The sequence below is a fragment of the Varanus komodoensis genome, unplaced genomic scaffold (genome assembly GCF_004798865.1).
Source record: "Varanus komodoensis strain SLA01 unplaced genomic scaffold, ASM479886v1 scaffold3, whole genome shotgun sequence".
NCBI lineage: Eukaryota > Metazoa > Chordata > Lepidosauria > Squamata > Varanidae > Varanus > Varanus komodoensis.
Window position 1 is genome coordinate 16,381,200 of NW_025335761.1, and position 17,915 is coordinate 16,399,114.

Sequence of the window (17,915 nt, forward strand, 5' to 3'; positions counted from 1 at the left end):
AGAAGCTGCAGTAGCCCTGACTGGAAGGAAGGACCAGGCTGCAATGTGCACTGCAAAAAGCTTTACCACTTTGTACAGCCTTTTTATGACCAGCACTCTCAGAGTAAGTTCTTCACACAATACTCCACAGTTCACTCCATGGGCTACTTCCCAGAAGTCTGCAAGGAGCAGAAGAAGAATTTTCCTTTTGTCTGAGAAATTAGCATTTATTCTCACTTTCTGCCCTTTAAGCAGCTGCTGATCCATAGAAGCTCCCACCCTTCCATTATTTTAAGTTTGCTCAGGAGTCTTTGGTGAGGAATTTAGTCAAAAGCCTTTGGGAATCCAAGTAAACAATGATTACTAGATCACCTCTGTCTATGTGTTTATTTAAACTCTCAAAGAACTCTTAACGGTTTAGTGAGAAAGGACTTACCTTGCAAAAGCCATGTTGATTCCTTTCAGCATAGCTTGTTCCTCTATGTGGTCACCAATTCTATCTTTAATAACACTTTAAACCAATTTTCTCAGAACAGATGCTGAGCTAACTAGCCTATAATTCCCCAGAACCCCCTGGAACTGCTTTTTTAAAAAAATATTAAAATGTTTTGGATACTTTTCTAACAACTGGTGTTACATTGACCATTCTTCAGTCCTCTGATACAGACTGATCTTAGGGCCATAGTACATTATTTTTTAAGAAGGTCAGCCATTTCATATTTGGGCTCTTTAAGGACTCTAAGATGGATAATTCCTGGGCCCAATGATTTATTAACTTTCAGTTTGTCAATTAGGTCGAGAATTCTATCTTTCAGCACTACTATCTGTCTTAATTCCTTTGACTCTCTTCCCGAATACATAAGCTCAGGAATAGGTATCTGTTTTATATCCCCAGCCGTGAAGACAGATAAAAATAATTCGTTCAGCTTCTCTGCAATCTCTTTATCCTCTTTTAGTGCTCCTTTAATTATATTAGCATCCCATGGTCCAACTGCCTCTCTCTCTGGTTTCTTTCTCCTCATATTTTTAAGGAATACTTCATAGTTGGATTTGATGTTGTCAGAGACATGCTATTCTTTGTTGGTCACCTTACTTGTCACTCACCTCTGCAGCCCTCTACATGCTGGAGTCTTTCCTACTGGTACAGGATCCTCCTACATTTTCAAATCCTGATTCTCCAAGAATCTCCTGATTCTCTCTAAACTGCATGGACAGTCTACACAATTAGAGACAACTCTGCACCAAAGATACTTAGCTTCCAACAAAGATATGTATTAACATATCTGTTAGTTGACAGAACCCATGAGTAGTGCTTAAGGGTACAGGTTCAGGACTCAGAAGATCTGAGTTCTAGTCCCTACTCATGGAGCAAACTAGGTGACTTTGGGCCAGTCACAGAGTCTCAGCCCAACCTACCTCACCAGGTTCTTGTTTGGATAAGACTGAGAGCAGGAGGAGAATTATGTAAGCCACCAATGAGTTCCTTGAAATGAAAAAGGTGGTATAAAATATAATAAATAATGTATATCATTTGTCCAGTGCACTTGAGGCTTATCTTCTTTAAATGCAAGGAGAAGAAATTAACTTACTTTGCTGTGGAGCTTGTGAGCATCGTATCTAATCTGGGCAAATTCACGGAGCCCAAAAGAGCCACCAATTATAAGAACCTGAAATATATAAAATGAGGGGATGATGGAATCGAATTAGAAACAAAAACATCACATACAGTTCTGAGAAGCTGCTTGCATGGCATCTGGACTCATCCTGAAGAACCATTGAAGGACTCCAAAACAATGCATGTGCAGTCTTTAAACCAGGTGTCCCAAATATTTGCAGTCGAGTGGGCTCATTTGTAGTACTGAGAGTGTGTAATGTTGACTGTCGCAGAATGGCAGCCACTGGGGTGTGTCCACTTAGAAAACTGGTACCGTGCTTGGGCAGATGGCATGTGGTAGCAGCACCTCTGCCTACCCCAGACACTCTGGCTAGTTAGGACTCCTTGTGAGCCACCCCCACTCCAGACAAGCAGGCCTGAGGCCACCTTCATTCCAGCTCATCACAAAGAATCCTTGCCAGCCCAAATACATGTGTGGGGCACAGTCTACTGGGCCTCTTCTAGATGTCCAACAGAAAGCAATTTGTCCACCTCCCTGACTGTGTGCTAGTTGATGAGCTGCTGCCAGGGAGGGAACCACATTCTGGGATAAGCTGTGTCCTGTAGGGTCTCTACTAGAGGAAGTCCAGTGGCACACTGCCTGGATCCCGAGAGAGAGGGGTGGCTAAGAAGCACCTGTCTGCAATGAAAGTATCCTGTCTGTTGTTTCAGGCCTGCAGCAATTGGGGAAAGGCCCCCACCACAGCAGCCAGCCCTTTCGGCTGGGCCCAGTGGTGGCACCCACTACTTGAACCCGCTCATGACTAGGCTAAATCGATGCACACACCCCATTCCCCCCTCCTTGGTACCACTGTTGGGCAGCAGTGGTGGGAGGAATCTCACTGCTCCCACTATGTCCCCGGTATGAGAGAACTTGAGGCAGGAAGTGGCACCCCAACACCCATGTGCCCAATTGTCTGCTTTCTACAGTGCGGTTTACTGTGTTGTGTGAACTGTCCAATCAATTCACAAGCAGCATAGAGTGCTCAATGGCCCAAGGCAGAAATTAAAATCAAAGCTTAATCTTAGTTAACTGGTACACGTGGAAGTGTGAATGAGCGATATGGATGCCACCTGAGATAGATTTGTTCTGCTTCCCGAGAAACAAAGTTGATTGACCATCCATGTCAACCTTTTCATGCGTATCACCACTTCCTACTTCAGAGTGCTCTCTGATTTTCTTGGTTTCAGCTGCCTTAATATGTTCATCACCTGTAAGTTCCCTACATTTAGCAGCACTAAGGTGCCTTTTCACCAGAGTCCTGTGCCTTCTTTCTATTTTCAAAGTTTTGACTCAGTAAGCTTATTGTGGTATCAAGGTGAAAATGACCCAATTAAGCTTCCAGAACAAGCTGGCAGATTGAAACCAGGAGCCTACTGTATATTATTATGTAGCTTGCGAAATCAATCACCACTGCACCTATACGTTCATTAGTTCAGTTGTCCTTAGCTCCAAACCGCAGAGGATTATGAATCACAGCTATTCAAAAACAGAGGAGAAATAGGCCTATCTGCATAAGGGGAAGTGAAATGAATTCTCTCAGTCAGTGAATGTCATAAAAAGCAAATCACTTTTTAAAATGTGTAACCTTTACCATGCCCTGCTGCAGTGTGACTAGGTCATATATATTCATGCCGAACCAACCAACAATGTTGGTTGTTGGGTAGATGCATGCATGACCAGATTTGTGCATCATGGGCCTAGTGAAAACCCATTTGACAAAACAGGAAGACAGGCAAGCCATGGATTCAAATTTAACGCTGCTAAAAGAATTGCTCAAATGCTAGATTTACTAGATTACTTTAAAAACACTAACATGCATGGTGTAAAGTTTATAACTAATGGAAGTTCAACCTCATGGAAACAATGAAAACAACTGGGCTAAATTTGAGTAGAATGGAACCTGGGTACATTTTGCGGAAGCTTCTACCATCTGCATTAAATACCTCTCCTTGTCAGCATTTACCAAGAGGACCTAGAAACATGGGGAAAGTGAGGTAAACATTGACCTTATTTTGATTTGTCTTTCTGACATTGGCTATACAGCATGGTGACATCCCATTAACAATACAATTTTTAAGAGGCTGGAAGTCACCATCCCAGGTACAAGATGATGCAGTTTTAACATACAATGATGAGAGTGAAGTACAAACTTTTAACACTAGCTAAGCAAAAACCAAATAAGTTTCAACACAAGGTATATTTTTAATGAACACATATACACATTTGTTTTAAATTGTTATTACCACAATAATAGCTTACACAGGTGGACATCAGCTGCAGTTTTGCTCTCCACTGATTCTCTGTGTTTATGGATTTCAGGTTTGTGAGCAAAGCCAGAGTAACATGCTGTATGACTAGCAATTGTGCTAGACTAAAACAGGTGCACTGGAAAGTTTGCTCTTCACAATCATCAGAAAACAACACTTAATTTTTGCCAGAGCCATTAAGACCAGTTTGTCTCACATAGAATTTACAAAATGTGTGTTGGGGTATTTATGTTCATGTTATTTATATCAAGTTACATCTGTATGTTATAACCTAACTCCTGATGGCAAAAGGCACTGGGCAAGGGCCCGTCATAAATGGAAGGAAGAGTAAGCATGGCAATCACAGCCATCAAGTGAAATAGTCACGCAGGTTATGACAGCTACCTAAGAAAGACCTACTCAAAATGAAAATCAGCAACCCCAAGACCAGTTCGTTTTAGCTTACCAGGAAACTTGCATGGCACAGAAACCGCAAAGGCAGAACCAGAGTTGTTTCCAGCAGTGTATAAAAAGCAGGCTGCTGTGCCACAGAGCACAAAACCTTGTTTTACTTGATTGCTGCTGTCCTTTGTTGCAGAATAAAGCTGATCTTTTTGATCTTGGTTCTAACTGGTGTGTTAATCGGTCCTGGCATGGCAGCTAGAGCCCTAGTCCCAGGAAGCTAGCCTCCTTGGGACTAACACTCTGACCAAATTGAAACTATCCAATATTGGACCACCAGAAGAAAAATAACAGGAAATCTATACCTATCTATGCAAAACTAAGTCCTACCAAGTTGAATGGGGCTTAAAGGTAAAGGGAAAGGTTTCCCCATGACAGTAAAGCCGAGTCATGTCTGACTCTAGGGGGTGGTGCTCATCTCCTTTTCCTAGCCAAGGGAGCCAGTCAGTGTTTGTCTACAGACAGTTTGCGTCATTATGTGGCCAGCATGACTAAACGCCAAAGTGCACAGAACACTGTTACCTTCCCACCGAAGTGGTACCTTTTTATCTACTTGCATTTGTATGCTTTCGAACTGCAAGGTTGGCAGGAGGTGGGACGGAGCATGGGAGCTCACCCTGTCTGCGGATTCAAACTGTTGACCTTTTGCTCAACCAGTCCAGCAGCTCAGCAGTTTAACCCACTGCACCATTGCACAGCACAGAAACCGCAAAGGCAGAACCAGAGTTGTTTCCAGCAGTGTATAAAAAGCAGGCTGCTGTGCCACAGAGCACATAACCTTGTTTTGCTTGATTGCTGCTGTCCTTTGTTGTGGAATAAAGCTGAACTTTTTGGCACTTCTTGGTTCCAGCTGGGGTGTTAATTAGTCCTGGCATGGCAGCTAGAGCCCTAGTCCCAGGAAGCTAGCTTCCTTGAGGCTAACACTCTGACCAAATTGAAACTATTCAATATTGGCCCACCAGAAGAAAAATAATGGGAAATCTATACCTATCTATGCAAAGTGGAATTGGGCTTGCTCACACTTAAATGCATAGGATTCCAATCTAAATTAAACTATGCAAAGCCCACAAAAGAAATTTATGTAAGTTCCAGAGAAATCACTCTGACATGTGTGATTGATTATGGTGCCCCCTTTGGAGGGAGACACAGCAATAATATGATACCATATTAATGGCATAAAGCAGCAAAGAACTGAACCAACTTCTGATGAGAGTGAAAGAAGGAAATGCAAAAGCGGGAATGAACATTGCAATGAACATTAAGAAAAGAAAAACCATGAATACAGAACTACACAACTTTCAGGTCAACAATGAAGAAACAGAAATTGTGAAATATTTTGCTTTGCTTGGCTCAGTCATCAATTCAAAGAGAGACTTGAGCCAAGATATTAGAAGAAGACTAAGAAGGCCAGAAATGAAGGAACTAGAAAAGCTCATCAAGTGTGCGAATGTTGCATGAAATTAATGGTGTTGCCAAGATAATCCACATTATTGTATTCCCAATCGCTATGCATGGGTGTGAAAGCTGAACAGTGAAGAATAGCTGACAGAAAGAAAATTGAAGCATTCAAAACATGATGCTGGAGGAGAGCTTTGCAAATGCCCTGGAATGACAGAAAGACAAACAAGTGGCTCCTAGATCTAATCAATCCAGAACTTTACCTAGGAGCAAAAATGACAAAATTAAAACTGTCATACTTCAGGCTCATCCTGAGAAGACAAGATACACTAGAGAAGAGAATAATTCTAGGGAAACTCAAAAGCAAAAGAGGAGGAAGAGCAGCTATGCCATGAATTGACTCCATAAAGGAAGGCAGAGCCATAAATCAGCAAGAGCTAATTAGGGTTGTCAAGAATGGGACATATCAGAAGTCATTCACTATAGGGTCACTGTTGGCAATGATTTGACAGCACAGAACAGCAATAACATGAAAAGGTCAGGATGCACTGACCTACAAGGAGAAAGCCTCGGAAATGAAAGTACCTAGTTTTACCAGAATTGGGTCAATAATGAAGGAAAATTAAGTCCAGAGTATTAATTGGCTCCAGTTTCCAAGATACAGCTTCAGGTCGAAATTGCATCAAAATAATTCAAAATTATGAGGGGGATGTGCGATTATGCTCCCTAACTTTTCTGCAAAATGTGATATGAGAATGGTCATTTAGTTCACTCTGTGAAATAAGATGTGGTTCAGGAGGAGCATTGTTGTTGTTGTTGTTAGTCGCGAAGTCATGCCCGACCCATCGTGACCCCATGGACAACATTCCTCCAGGCCTTCCTGTCCTCCACCATCCCCCGGAGTCCACTTAAGCTCACACCAACTGCTTGTGACTCCATCTCGCCACCTCATTCTCTGCCATCCCCTTCTTCTTTTGCCATCTATTGTTCCCAGCATTAGACTCTTCTCCAGGGAGTCCTTCCTTCTCATTAGGTGGCCAAAGTATTTGAGTATAATCTTCAGTATCTGGCCATCTAAAGAGCAGTCAGGGTTGATCTCCTCTAGGACTAACCGGTTTGATCGCCTTGTGGTCCAGCAGACTCGCAGGAGTCTCCCCCAGCACCACAATTCAAAGGCCTCAATCCTTCGGCGTTCAGCCTTCCTTATGGTCCAGCTTTCACAGCTATACATTGCAACTGGGAAAACCATAGCCTTGACTATACACACTTTTGTTGGCAGGGTGATGTCTCTGCTTTTTAGTATGCCGTCAAGTTTTGCCATAGCTTTCTTCCCCAGGAGCAAGCATCTTTGAATTTCTTGGCTGCAGTCCCCATCTGTGGTGATCTTGGAGCCCAGGAAGATAAAATCTGTCACTACCTCCATTTCTTCCCCATCTATTTGCCAGGAAGTGAGAGGACTGGATGCCATGATCTTAGTTTTCTTGAGTTGAGTTTCAAGCCAACTTTTGCGCTCTCCTCATTCACCTGCAGCAAGAGGCTCTATAGTTCCTCTTCACTTTCTGCCATTAGAGTGGTATTATCTGCATATCTGAGGTTGTTGATATTTCTCCCAGCAATCTTAATTCCAACTGGTGATTCATCTAGCCCTGCCTGTCTCATGATGTGCTCCGCATATAAGTTAAATAGGCGGGTGACAGTATACAGCCTTGCCGAACTCCTTTCTCAATTTTGAACCAATCAGTGGTTCCATGCCCAGTTCTCACTGTTGCTTCTTGACCCGCATATAGGTTTCTCAAGAGACAAAGAAGATGGTCTGGTACTCCCATCTCTTTAAGACCTTGCCTCAAGGCAAGCTGGATGTGGTCAAACAAGAGATGACAAGACTGAACATCGACATCTTAGGAATCAGGGAACTAAAATGGACAGGAATGGGTGAATTTAATTCAGATGACCATCAGGTATACTACTGCGGGCAAGAATCCCTCAGAAGAAATGAAGTAGCCTTCATAGTCAATAAAACAGTAGGAAAAGCAATACTGGGATACAATCTCCAAAATGACAGAATGATCTCAGTTCGAATCCAAGGCAAACATCACAATAGTCCAAGACTATGTCCCAACTACTGGTGCTGAAGAGGCTGAAATTGACCAGTTCTATGAAGGCCTACAACACCTTCTGGAATTAACACCAAAAAATGGTGTCCTTATTATCATGGGGGATTGGAATGCTAAAGTAGGAAGCCAAAAGATAACTGGAATAACAGGCAAGTTTGGCCTTGGAGTACAAAATGAAGGAGGGCACAGGCTGGTAGAATTTTGTCAAGGGACCACACCGGTCATAGCAAACACTCTTTTCCAACAACCCAAGAGACGACTCTAGACATGGACAGCACGAGACGGTCAACACAGAAAACAGACTGACTATGTGCTCTGCAGCCAAAGATGGAGAAGCTCTATTCGTCTATTAGTCAGTAAAAACAAGACCAGGAGCTGACTGTGGCTCAGATCATGAGCTTTTTGTTGCAAAAATTTAGGCTTGAATTGAAGAAAGTAGGGAAAAGCTTTAGACCACTCAGGTATGATCTAAATCATATCCATGATGAATATACAGTAGAGTTGACAAATAGATTTAACGAATTAGATCTGATAGACAGAGTGCCTGAAGAACTATGGACGGAGATTTGCAACATTGTACAAGAGGGAGCAACTAAAACCATCCCAAAGGAAAAGAAATGCAAGAAAGCAAAATGGCTGTCTGAGGAAGCTTTGCAAATAGCTGAGGAAAGAAGGGAAGCAAAAGGCAAGGGGGAAAGAGAAAGATACACCCAATTGAATGCAGAATTCAAGAGAATAGCTAGAAGAGAGGAGAATGTCTTCTTAAAGGAACAGTGCAAAGAAATGGAAGAAAACAATAGAATAGGGAGGACCAGATATCTCTTCAAGAAAATTGGAGATATGAAGGGAACATTTCATGCAAAGATGGGTGTGATAAAGGAACAAAGGCAGTGACCTAACAGAAGCGGAAGAGATTAGGAAGAGGTGGCAAGATTACACAGAAAAACTATACAAGAAAGAGCTTAATGTCCCTGATAACCACAGTGGGGTGGTCAATTACTTCGAGCCAGACATCCTGGAATGTGAAGTCAAATGAGCCTTAGGAAGTCTGAGCAACAACAAAGCTAGTGGAGGTAAAAGTATTCTAGCTGAGCTATTCAAAATCTTAAAAGACGATACAGGAGAGCGCAAAAGTTGGCTTGAAACTCAACATTAAGAAAACTAAGATCATGGCATCCGGTCCTCTCACTTCCTGGCAAATAGATGGGGAAGAAATGGAGGTGGTGACAGATTTTATTTTTCTGGGCTCCAAGATCACCACAGATGGGGACTGCAGCCAAGAAATTAAAAGACGCTTGCTCCTGGGGAGGAAAGCTATGGCAAATCTAGATAGCATACTAAAAAACAGAGACATCACCCTGCCAACAAAAGTGTGTATAGTCAAGGCTATGGTTTTCCAGTTGCAATGTATGGCTGTGAAAGCTGGACCATAAGGAAGGCTGTGCGCTGAAGAATTGAGGCCTTTGAATTGTGGTGCTGGAGGAGACTCCTGAGAGTCCCTTGGACCGCAAGGCAATCAAACCAGTTAGTCCTAGAGGAGATCAACCCTGACTGCTCTTTAGAAGGCTAGATACTGAAGATTAAACTCAAATACTTTGGCCACCTAATGAGAAGGAAGGACTCCCTGGAGGAGAGCCTAATGCTGTGAACAATAGATGGCAAAAGAAGAAGGGGACGGCAGAGGATGAGGTGGCTAGATGGGATCACTGAAGCAGTTGGTGTGAGCTTGGGTGGACTCCAGGAGATGGTGGAGGACAGGAGGGCATGGAGGAGTGTTGTTCATGGGGTCGCGATGAGTTGGACACGACTTCGCGACTAACAACAACAACAATCTCCAAGGTCAATAATTTCCCAAAATTTGTAGACCAGTGATACCTGCCTATACACCTCATATTAATAGCTAGTCATTCCTCAAGCATGCTCCCCAACAATCCCCAGAAGAAAGCTTCTGGAATTCTCTGAGCACCAAGGTCTGCCAGTCTCTGCTGACTTTGATCAGAGTGGTAAGACTTTCTTCCAGACCATTACAGGATATAATGATTGGGTCATGTGTGAATAAGCTGAGGCTGCAACATACTGAACCCATCCATGGCCTCTCCACAGCTTCATCCACTCATTGTCCCTCAAACCAGAAAGGTGTTCAGCCCTCTATGTCAAGAGATGTTTCATAGCTTGGTCCATGGAACAGCACATTTTAACAACCAGGACAGACTCACTTGCTTCTTTTAGAAACTCTGTATTTCTGAACAAGTGAGCCAGCTTTAATTCCCAAAATATGTTTTGGCATCTTGGCAAAACCTTGTAATAACTGAGACAGATGCTGCTGCTTCTTTTATCCACTGTTCCAAAGTGATGTTTGGGTTTTTATTGCTATAATTGATGTTTTTACAGTTTTATGTAATCTGCCTTGGGCATTGACTGATGGAAAGGCAGAGTATAACACGAGAGAGAGAGAGAGAGAGAGAGAGAGAGAGAGAGAGAGAGAGAGAGATCTACTTTCCCAACAGGCAGACAATATAATATTGTCTTCACACACTATTTCTCTGATTCAAGGGCATAACATGTGTTATAAATTTGTGCTGTTTCTATCACTCCCTACTGTAGGCATTTATGTGTTGGATCTAAGGTTTTCCACATTTGAAAATATGAACGTAAGGGATCTGTTAGTATTCCATGGTCTGCATGACCTACAAGAGAAGCAGGAAAATTGGGTTTTAAACTTACATGCAGAATTGTCTCACTGTGACTCTGACAACTGTACAGTCATGAAAACAAGGCCCTGATAATAGGTTCTGCATTTTACATCTGAAGGTCACCTCTAACAATATGTAACAGTAATACTCCTCAGCTGGCCTGTTTCCAAGATAGTTTGTAAGGCAGTCTAGCAGCATTGCAATTAAGATATTCATAAAGAGATTCTCTTGATGCTTCAGTTAGTTCACACAAGACACAGCAAGAGCAACATTTAAATCAATATGTGAACAGGATGCAAGGTAGAATAAACTGGGTGGAATGGTTAACACCCTGGAAGACAAAAAGAAGATCCAGGATGACCAAGATCTTCTAGAACACTAAGCGGAAAGTAACAGAATGAAATTCAACAGGGACAAATGCCTAGTTCTCCACTGGTGGGGGGGAATCAAATGCATCAATAAAAGATGGGAAATACTTGGCTCAATAGCATTAAAAAAGAAAAAAAAACTTGTTGTGGACAAGAAGCTAAACACGAGACAGCAATATGATGCAGCCGCAAAAAGGGCAAACACTATTTTAAGGTGCATAAACAGAAGTATCACTTCCAGCATAAGAGAGGTACTGGTTCCCTTTTACTCAGTACTTGTCAGACCTCACCAGTACACTGTGTTCAGTTCTGGACACCCAGGTTTTTAAAAGATGCAGAAAAACTAGAAAGGGTTCAGAGGAGGGCAACAAAGATGATCCAGGGTCTGGAAACTAAACCCTACGAGGAAAGATTGGGAGGATTGCACATGTTCAGCCTTGAGAAGAGAGGACTACACGGGGATATGATAGCACTCTACAAGTACCTCAGAGGCTGTCGCAAAGAGGAAGGAAAAGACTCCTTCTCACTCATCCCTGAGTGTAGGCCATGGAGCAATGAACTGCGGTACACCAGATTCAGGCTAAGCTCCAGGAAAACTTCCTAACTGTCACAGCAATATGACAGTGGAATCTGTTGCCAAGAGAGGTAGGCTCTCCCACACTAGAGACATTCAAGAATCTTGAATCAAGATGAAACTTGTCAGTCAACTGAGTGGGATGGTGCAACTTGGCATCCTGCACCAGCAGGGGGTTGGATCCCATAGTCTCCTTGGCCCCTTCAAACCCTGAAATTCTATGAATCTATGAATCTGTGAATGATGGTATACAACTCAAAAGCACCATCTGTCACATATGATCAGCAACCTCTGTATTTCATGCAGAAATTGCCATTAATTTCTCCTTAATAGTATTTTGAACAGCTATTTGTGGTTCCTTCAATAAAAACGGTGACAAGCAAAAAACTAGCAATTGCATTGCGTTGATTATTAAGGCTGTTCTTCAGCACAAAGACCTGATACATCCAGCCTCTGATACTGTAAGAATTCCATGTTCTACCACAAACTCTGATCTCACCAAATTATTCAGCGAAACCTCAAGAAGTCAACTTCTGAGTTGGCAAAACAAGCAGCAATTGTTCCAGCACTGCCTAGCAATTTGCTATGTTAGATCATCTCTGTTGCTAGAGAAACTCATTCTATGCTGTATTACTGATTTCGAAAGCCAGATTACAAAAAATTACATTCCCTTTGTCACAAATCCCTAAATTAATCATTTCACAATATTCACTACTGGCAACACTGATCATATGCTGGTGAAAAGAAAGAAAGGGAAATGTTATGAAATATTTTACTCTGAAATGGAATATGATAATTTTCAAGCTTTTTCTTTAAGATGACTGCTGTTGAAGCCTCCAGCTATGCATTGTGCAGATGCAGAACTGGAACAGTCAAATGAAATATTCTCTTTTTACTTCACAGCAATGGGAATTAAAGGGGTGTGGGGAGGGAGCTTTTGAAATAAAAAATTGCTGCGTGTGCAACTTAGGGATGCTGAAAGGTCCCAAGCTGACAGATCTAGAAACGTCATTTATCCACTACCCAAGCATAGCAGTGGCAGCAACAGTATCAATATGGCTCAACCGCAGTTTGAAAAAGAAATACACCAAAGAGCCCCCAACTTTTTTTACCATTCAAATTAAGATGAGGCTTTGCCCTCTCAAACATCTCAGGTGTATCAGAACATTTATTTTGAGTTGACGTATTCCTAGAAGCATATGCCAAGAAAATATTTTTGTTCAAGAGAAATTACTTTGCAACTGCAAAACTTAGGGTTGAGTAAAATAAGGCTTTAGAAATGCAATTACCTCTTATCCAGTCATTCTTCTCCATTAAACTGAGGACAGCTAATATCTGTATCTGCAGTGGTCCAGTAACCTGGAACCATGTCTTTCTACCTGTGCTATTAAAAAAGTAACATCATTTCTTGGAGGCTCTACTCCCACCTACAGGTCTTACCAACATTGTTGCCTTCCTTGCCTACAGTTTAGCTTTGTACAGACCTCCAGCAGCAGCTCCCTTCCTTCCTTCTCAGGCAACAACAGGCCCCAGAAAGCCCTCCTACAATGTGGGTCAAACGCAGTCTAATTTGAACATTGTTGTGCTCCTCCTTGTCGGTTTGCAAAAAAGCACGTTAGTTGCAGGCAGCCATCTTTTTGTACCAGAAGCACTCCTACATACATGGGAGGCACATGTGTGACTAAACTTTGGATTACTGCCTCAAATGAGTGTAAAAGACCTAGAAATGTGCAAGTACATACACATTTTGGAAACATTATGTGTTCAAAATCTACAAATCCTCCCTTATCAAGCATGAAGGAAACATACATGTAAAATTCGATGTAATTTATTTCAAAGCAGTCAGAAACATGGGTCCATCCTCCACTAGCCTGGAGGACTTTTTAAAAAGAACACACAGCACATTTCATTTCTGATGGGGTTATGCATGTATTGTGTAGTCTGCTATTTGAACCTGGAGACAAACATGTCTGTGACTAGAAGCCAGACTGCTGACATAGAGGAGCAATAACCAACAACCAACTTGTGCATAACTCCATCAGAGGTATAAAAGGCACTCTAACTGAAGGCATGAACAGAAGTTCTTGCCTCTTATAGCTGAGCACCTAGCAGTATACGCAGTTAGCCTGAGAGAGAACAGAACTAAGCAGAAGAGCATGAGTGAGACAAATGGTTTTGTAATCTGTGCAGATATATACTTTTTGTTCTACTTCAGGATGTTTAGCTTTTGACAGTTCTCTCTTATCCATTGTTTTCCTATAAAATATAAGGGAGAGACACCCTGGAAGACAGAAATAAGATTCAAGTTGATTGTGACAGCTTGGAGCACCGGGCTGAAAACAGCAGAATGAAATTCAATAAGGACTAATGCCAAGTTCTGCACCTAGGAAAAAGAAACCAAATGTGTTGTTCAACAAGATGGAAAATGCTTGGCTCAACTGCAGGTGAAAAGGCTTTTGGAATTGTTGTAGATCACAAGCTGACTATGAGTTAACAATATCATGTGGTAGCAAAAAGGGCAAATGCTATTCTAGGCTGCATTAATAGATCTAGCACTTCTTAATCACCTGAGGTGCCAGTACCCCTTTGCTCAGCTTTGGTTAGGTTTCATCTGGAGTACTGTTTAAGAAAGATGCAGACAAGCTGGAAAGGGTTCAGAGGAGAGCATCAAGGATTATGCAGGGCCTGGAAAGAAAGCCCTGTGAGCAGAGATTCAAAGAACTGTGCATGTTCAGCCTGAAGAAGAGAAGACTGAGGGAGATATATGATAGCACTCTTCAAATACTTGAAATGCTGTCACAAACAGGAGGGCCAGGAACTCTTCTGTATCATCCCAGAGTGCAGAACATGGAATAACAGGCTCAAGGTACAAGAAATCAGATTCCAGTTGAACATCAGGAAGGACTTCCTGTTAGAGCAATATGACAATGGAACCAATGATCTAGAGAGGTTGTGGGCTCTCCCATACTACATGAGATGCAGCTGGACGGCCATTTGAGAAGGCTGGTTTAACTTGAAGACCTGGTTTAAGCATGAGTTTGAACCTGATTAGCTTCTTGGTCCCTTCTATCTCTAGTATTCTATGAAATATGTATGAATCTTGCCAATATAATTCTAGCTGGGCCTGCTCTGCTCCCTTCCCCTTCCAATGTTTTACTTTTAGAAAATAGCACAAGGGCCCTGAAAAGGTATTTGACCCAAAACAGTACATAGTCATGAAAAAGATGATAAATAATTTAAGAATTGCAGAAGACATGCATGTGTACACACACAAAGCTCCAAGAAGAGAGACCTCTTTTAGTTATCACTCTGTCTAATAGAAAACTAGGTCTGACAATGTTAGAGAACTGATTACTTAGACAATAGTGCAACTTGCCCTTTTCTGACCTTCCAATCTCTCATTGTTGCTGCCAGATTAATTACTCTGTGCTAATTTGCAAAATCAGCTAGCACAACTATTTCAGACAAAGGAAACTTAATCATCTGCAGGTATAGCAACATGTTTGTGGGGAAGGATGTTTTCTCACTCAGTTCATAGAATCATAAAGTGGTAGAGTTGGAAGGGGCCAAGAAGGCCATTGGATCCAACCCCCTGCTGCTGCAGGACACCAATTTATACCATCTCACTCAGATGACTGTCCAGTTTCTTTTTGAATGTCTCTAGTGTGGGAGAGCCCATGACTTCTCTAGTTCATGAAAAGGAAGATTTATATGGGAGACAGTCTGCCTCTGTGGGAAAAATAGCAAATATGGGTTGACTCAGTACACAGGTTCAGGTCAAGCAATAGCATTTTACACCACCTCCCATGGTAAAATACCAGAATCAGCAATGTGGGTTGAAGCTTTTTAGCTCACCTGACTTAGGAGGAAGACAATGACTATTCTGTGCAAAAGATATGACTACCAAGTTCAGCAAAGAGCAGCACCTCTCAATCACAGATTAGTATTTTAGCTATCCTGACCGTAGATGTGCTCAAGTTGAAAGGTCCAGCTTCCCAGGCTCTACTGAATGTTATTCCATCAAGTATGCTCTACTATTTCTCACATACCATATTCAAGAAAATGTAATCTATACTTTCCTATCAGGCATCTGAAGCTGCTTTCTGTTGCTCAAGCAGATTTACTCTCTTTCTCTTTTCATGCTTCCTATGTAAAATATTTCCACAGCAATCTTATCCATGCTTCCTTACACATCAGTTTATTCAATGTAATGTCAATGGGACTTAGTCTCAAGCATGTGTGCATACGAATGCAGGCTTCCTCTCTTACCACTTCTTTGAACTTCCAAAAAAGACAAATCATCATCTTTATTAGCACTGTTTTTCTCAATGAGACTGCCAGCTGATTTCTTCCCTTCTAGATAAATAACATGCATTTTAATTCATAGACTGAAACTTTGGACAGATGCTGAAATATTCTCTTGCCCAATATAGGCTCATAACATCACTGTTCTTCAAAATGTTATTCCTCTGTAAAAGCAGCAGTTATTTCTAACAGTGCTCATTAGGTCTTTTGTCCTTTCGTTGAATTCATGTATCATCATCATCCTATATACTTTGTAATTCAGGTTCAATTCTCCTAGTTCCACTGCTTATGAAACAGTCATAGACAAGAAGAAAATGTCAGCAGTGTAACCCTAAGGTTTGCAGAGGTACAAAAACAATTTAGAACACTCTTGCCAGGGGAACTGCCCACCTGGGAAATGAGGACTAAATGTGCTCAACACCCAGAGAATGCTGATCAGTTTTTGAGAAACGGATGAGAGAAGGAATGGAATGAAGTAGATGGGAAAGGAAGATGAAGGAACTGGCACACAGGTATAAAAGGGATAGGTAGAACTTACTCCCCTTCATGGATCAGTGCCTTGCCGTGGTGAAGGGACTTGTGTAGCACAATGAAGCTATGAGCTATGCTGTGCACGGGCACCCAAGATGGTCAGGTCATACCAGAGAGCTCTGACAAAAGGTGATTCACTGGAGAAGGAAATGGCAACCCACTCCAATATCCTTGCCATGAAAACCCCATGGACAGTATCAACAGGCAAAGAGATATGATGCCAGAAGATGAGCCCATCAGGTCGGAAGGTGTCCAATGTGCTACCAGAGAAGAGCAGAGAACTAGTACTAGTAGCACCAGAACAAATGAGGTGACCGGGTCAAAGCCGTAAGGACACTCAGTGGTCAAACAAGAGATGACAAGACTGAAAACTGACATCTTAGGAATCAGTGAGCTAAAATGGACAGGAATGGGTGAACATAATTCAGGTGACCATCAGGTATACTACTGTGGGCAAGAATCCCTCAGAAGAAATGGAGTAGCCTTCATAGTCAATAAAACAGTAGGAAAAGCAGTACTGGGATACAATCTCCAAAATGGCAGAATGATCTCAGTTCAAATGCAAGGCAAACCATTCAACATCCCAGTGGTCCAAGTCTATGCCCCAACCACTGCTGCTGAAGAGGCTGAAATTGACCAGTTCTATGAAGGCCTACAACACCTTCTAGAAATAACACCAAAAAACGATGTCCTTATCATCATGGGGGATTGGAATGCTAAAGTAGAAAGCCAAAAGATAACTGGAATAACAGGCAAGTTTGACCTTGGAGTACAAAATGAAGCAGGGCACAGGCTGGTAGAATTTTGTCAAGGGATCACACTGGTCATAGCAAACACTCTTTTCAAACAACCCAAGAGACAACTCTACACATGGACATCACCAGACGGTCAACACAGAAACCAGACTGACTATGTGCTCTGCAGCCAAAGATGGAGAAGCTCTATTCGTCAGTAAAAACAAAACCAGGAGCTGACTGTGGCTCAGATCATGAGCTTCTTATTGCAAAATTTAGGCTTAAATTGAAGAAAGTAGGGAAAAGCAGTAGGCCATTCAAGTATGACCTAAATCATATCCCTGGTGAATATACAGTAGAGGCAACAAATAGATTTAATGAATTAGATCTGATAGACAGAGTGCCTGTAGAACTATGGACGGAGGTTCACAACAATGTAGAAGAAGTAGCATCTAAAACCATCCCAAAGAAAGAGAAATGCAAGAAAGCAAAATGGCTGTCTGAGGAAACTTTACAAATAGCTGAGGAAAGAAGGGATGCGAAAGGTAAGGGAGAAAGGGAAAGATACACCCAACTGAATGCAGAATTCCAGAGAATAGCTAGAAGAGATAAGAAGGCCTTCTTAAATAAACAGTGTAAAGAAATAGAAGAAAACAATAGAATAAGAGAGACTAGAGATCTCTTCAAGAAAATTGGAGATATGAAGGGAACGTTTCATGCAAAAATGGGCATGATAAAGGACCAAAGGCAGTGAACTAACAGAGGCAGAGGAGATTAAGAAGAGGTGGCAACCTTACACAGAAGAACAATACAAGAAAGAGCTTAACGTCCCTGATAACCACGATGGGGTGGT

The 17,915-nt window shown here is 42.0% G+C and overlaps 1 protein-coding gene across 2 annotated transcripts in view; it reads right to left on the reverse strand.

The window, feature by feature from the left end:
• Positions 1–17,915, reverse strand: part of LOC123026272 (cytochrome c oxidase assembly protein COX16 homolog, mitochondrial) — a 55,436-nt gene that overhangs the window by 24,004 nt on the left and 13,517 nt on the right. For both annotated transcript variants that reach the window (XM_044435696.1, XM_044435697.1), the window contains exon 2: positions 1,569–1,646. In XM_044435696.1, coding sequence (XP_044291631.1) covers positions 1,569–1,646 — 78 coding nt within the window. The remainder of the gene's footprint in view (positions 1–1,568; positions 1,647–17,915) is intronic.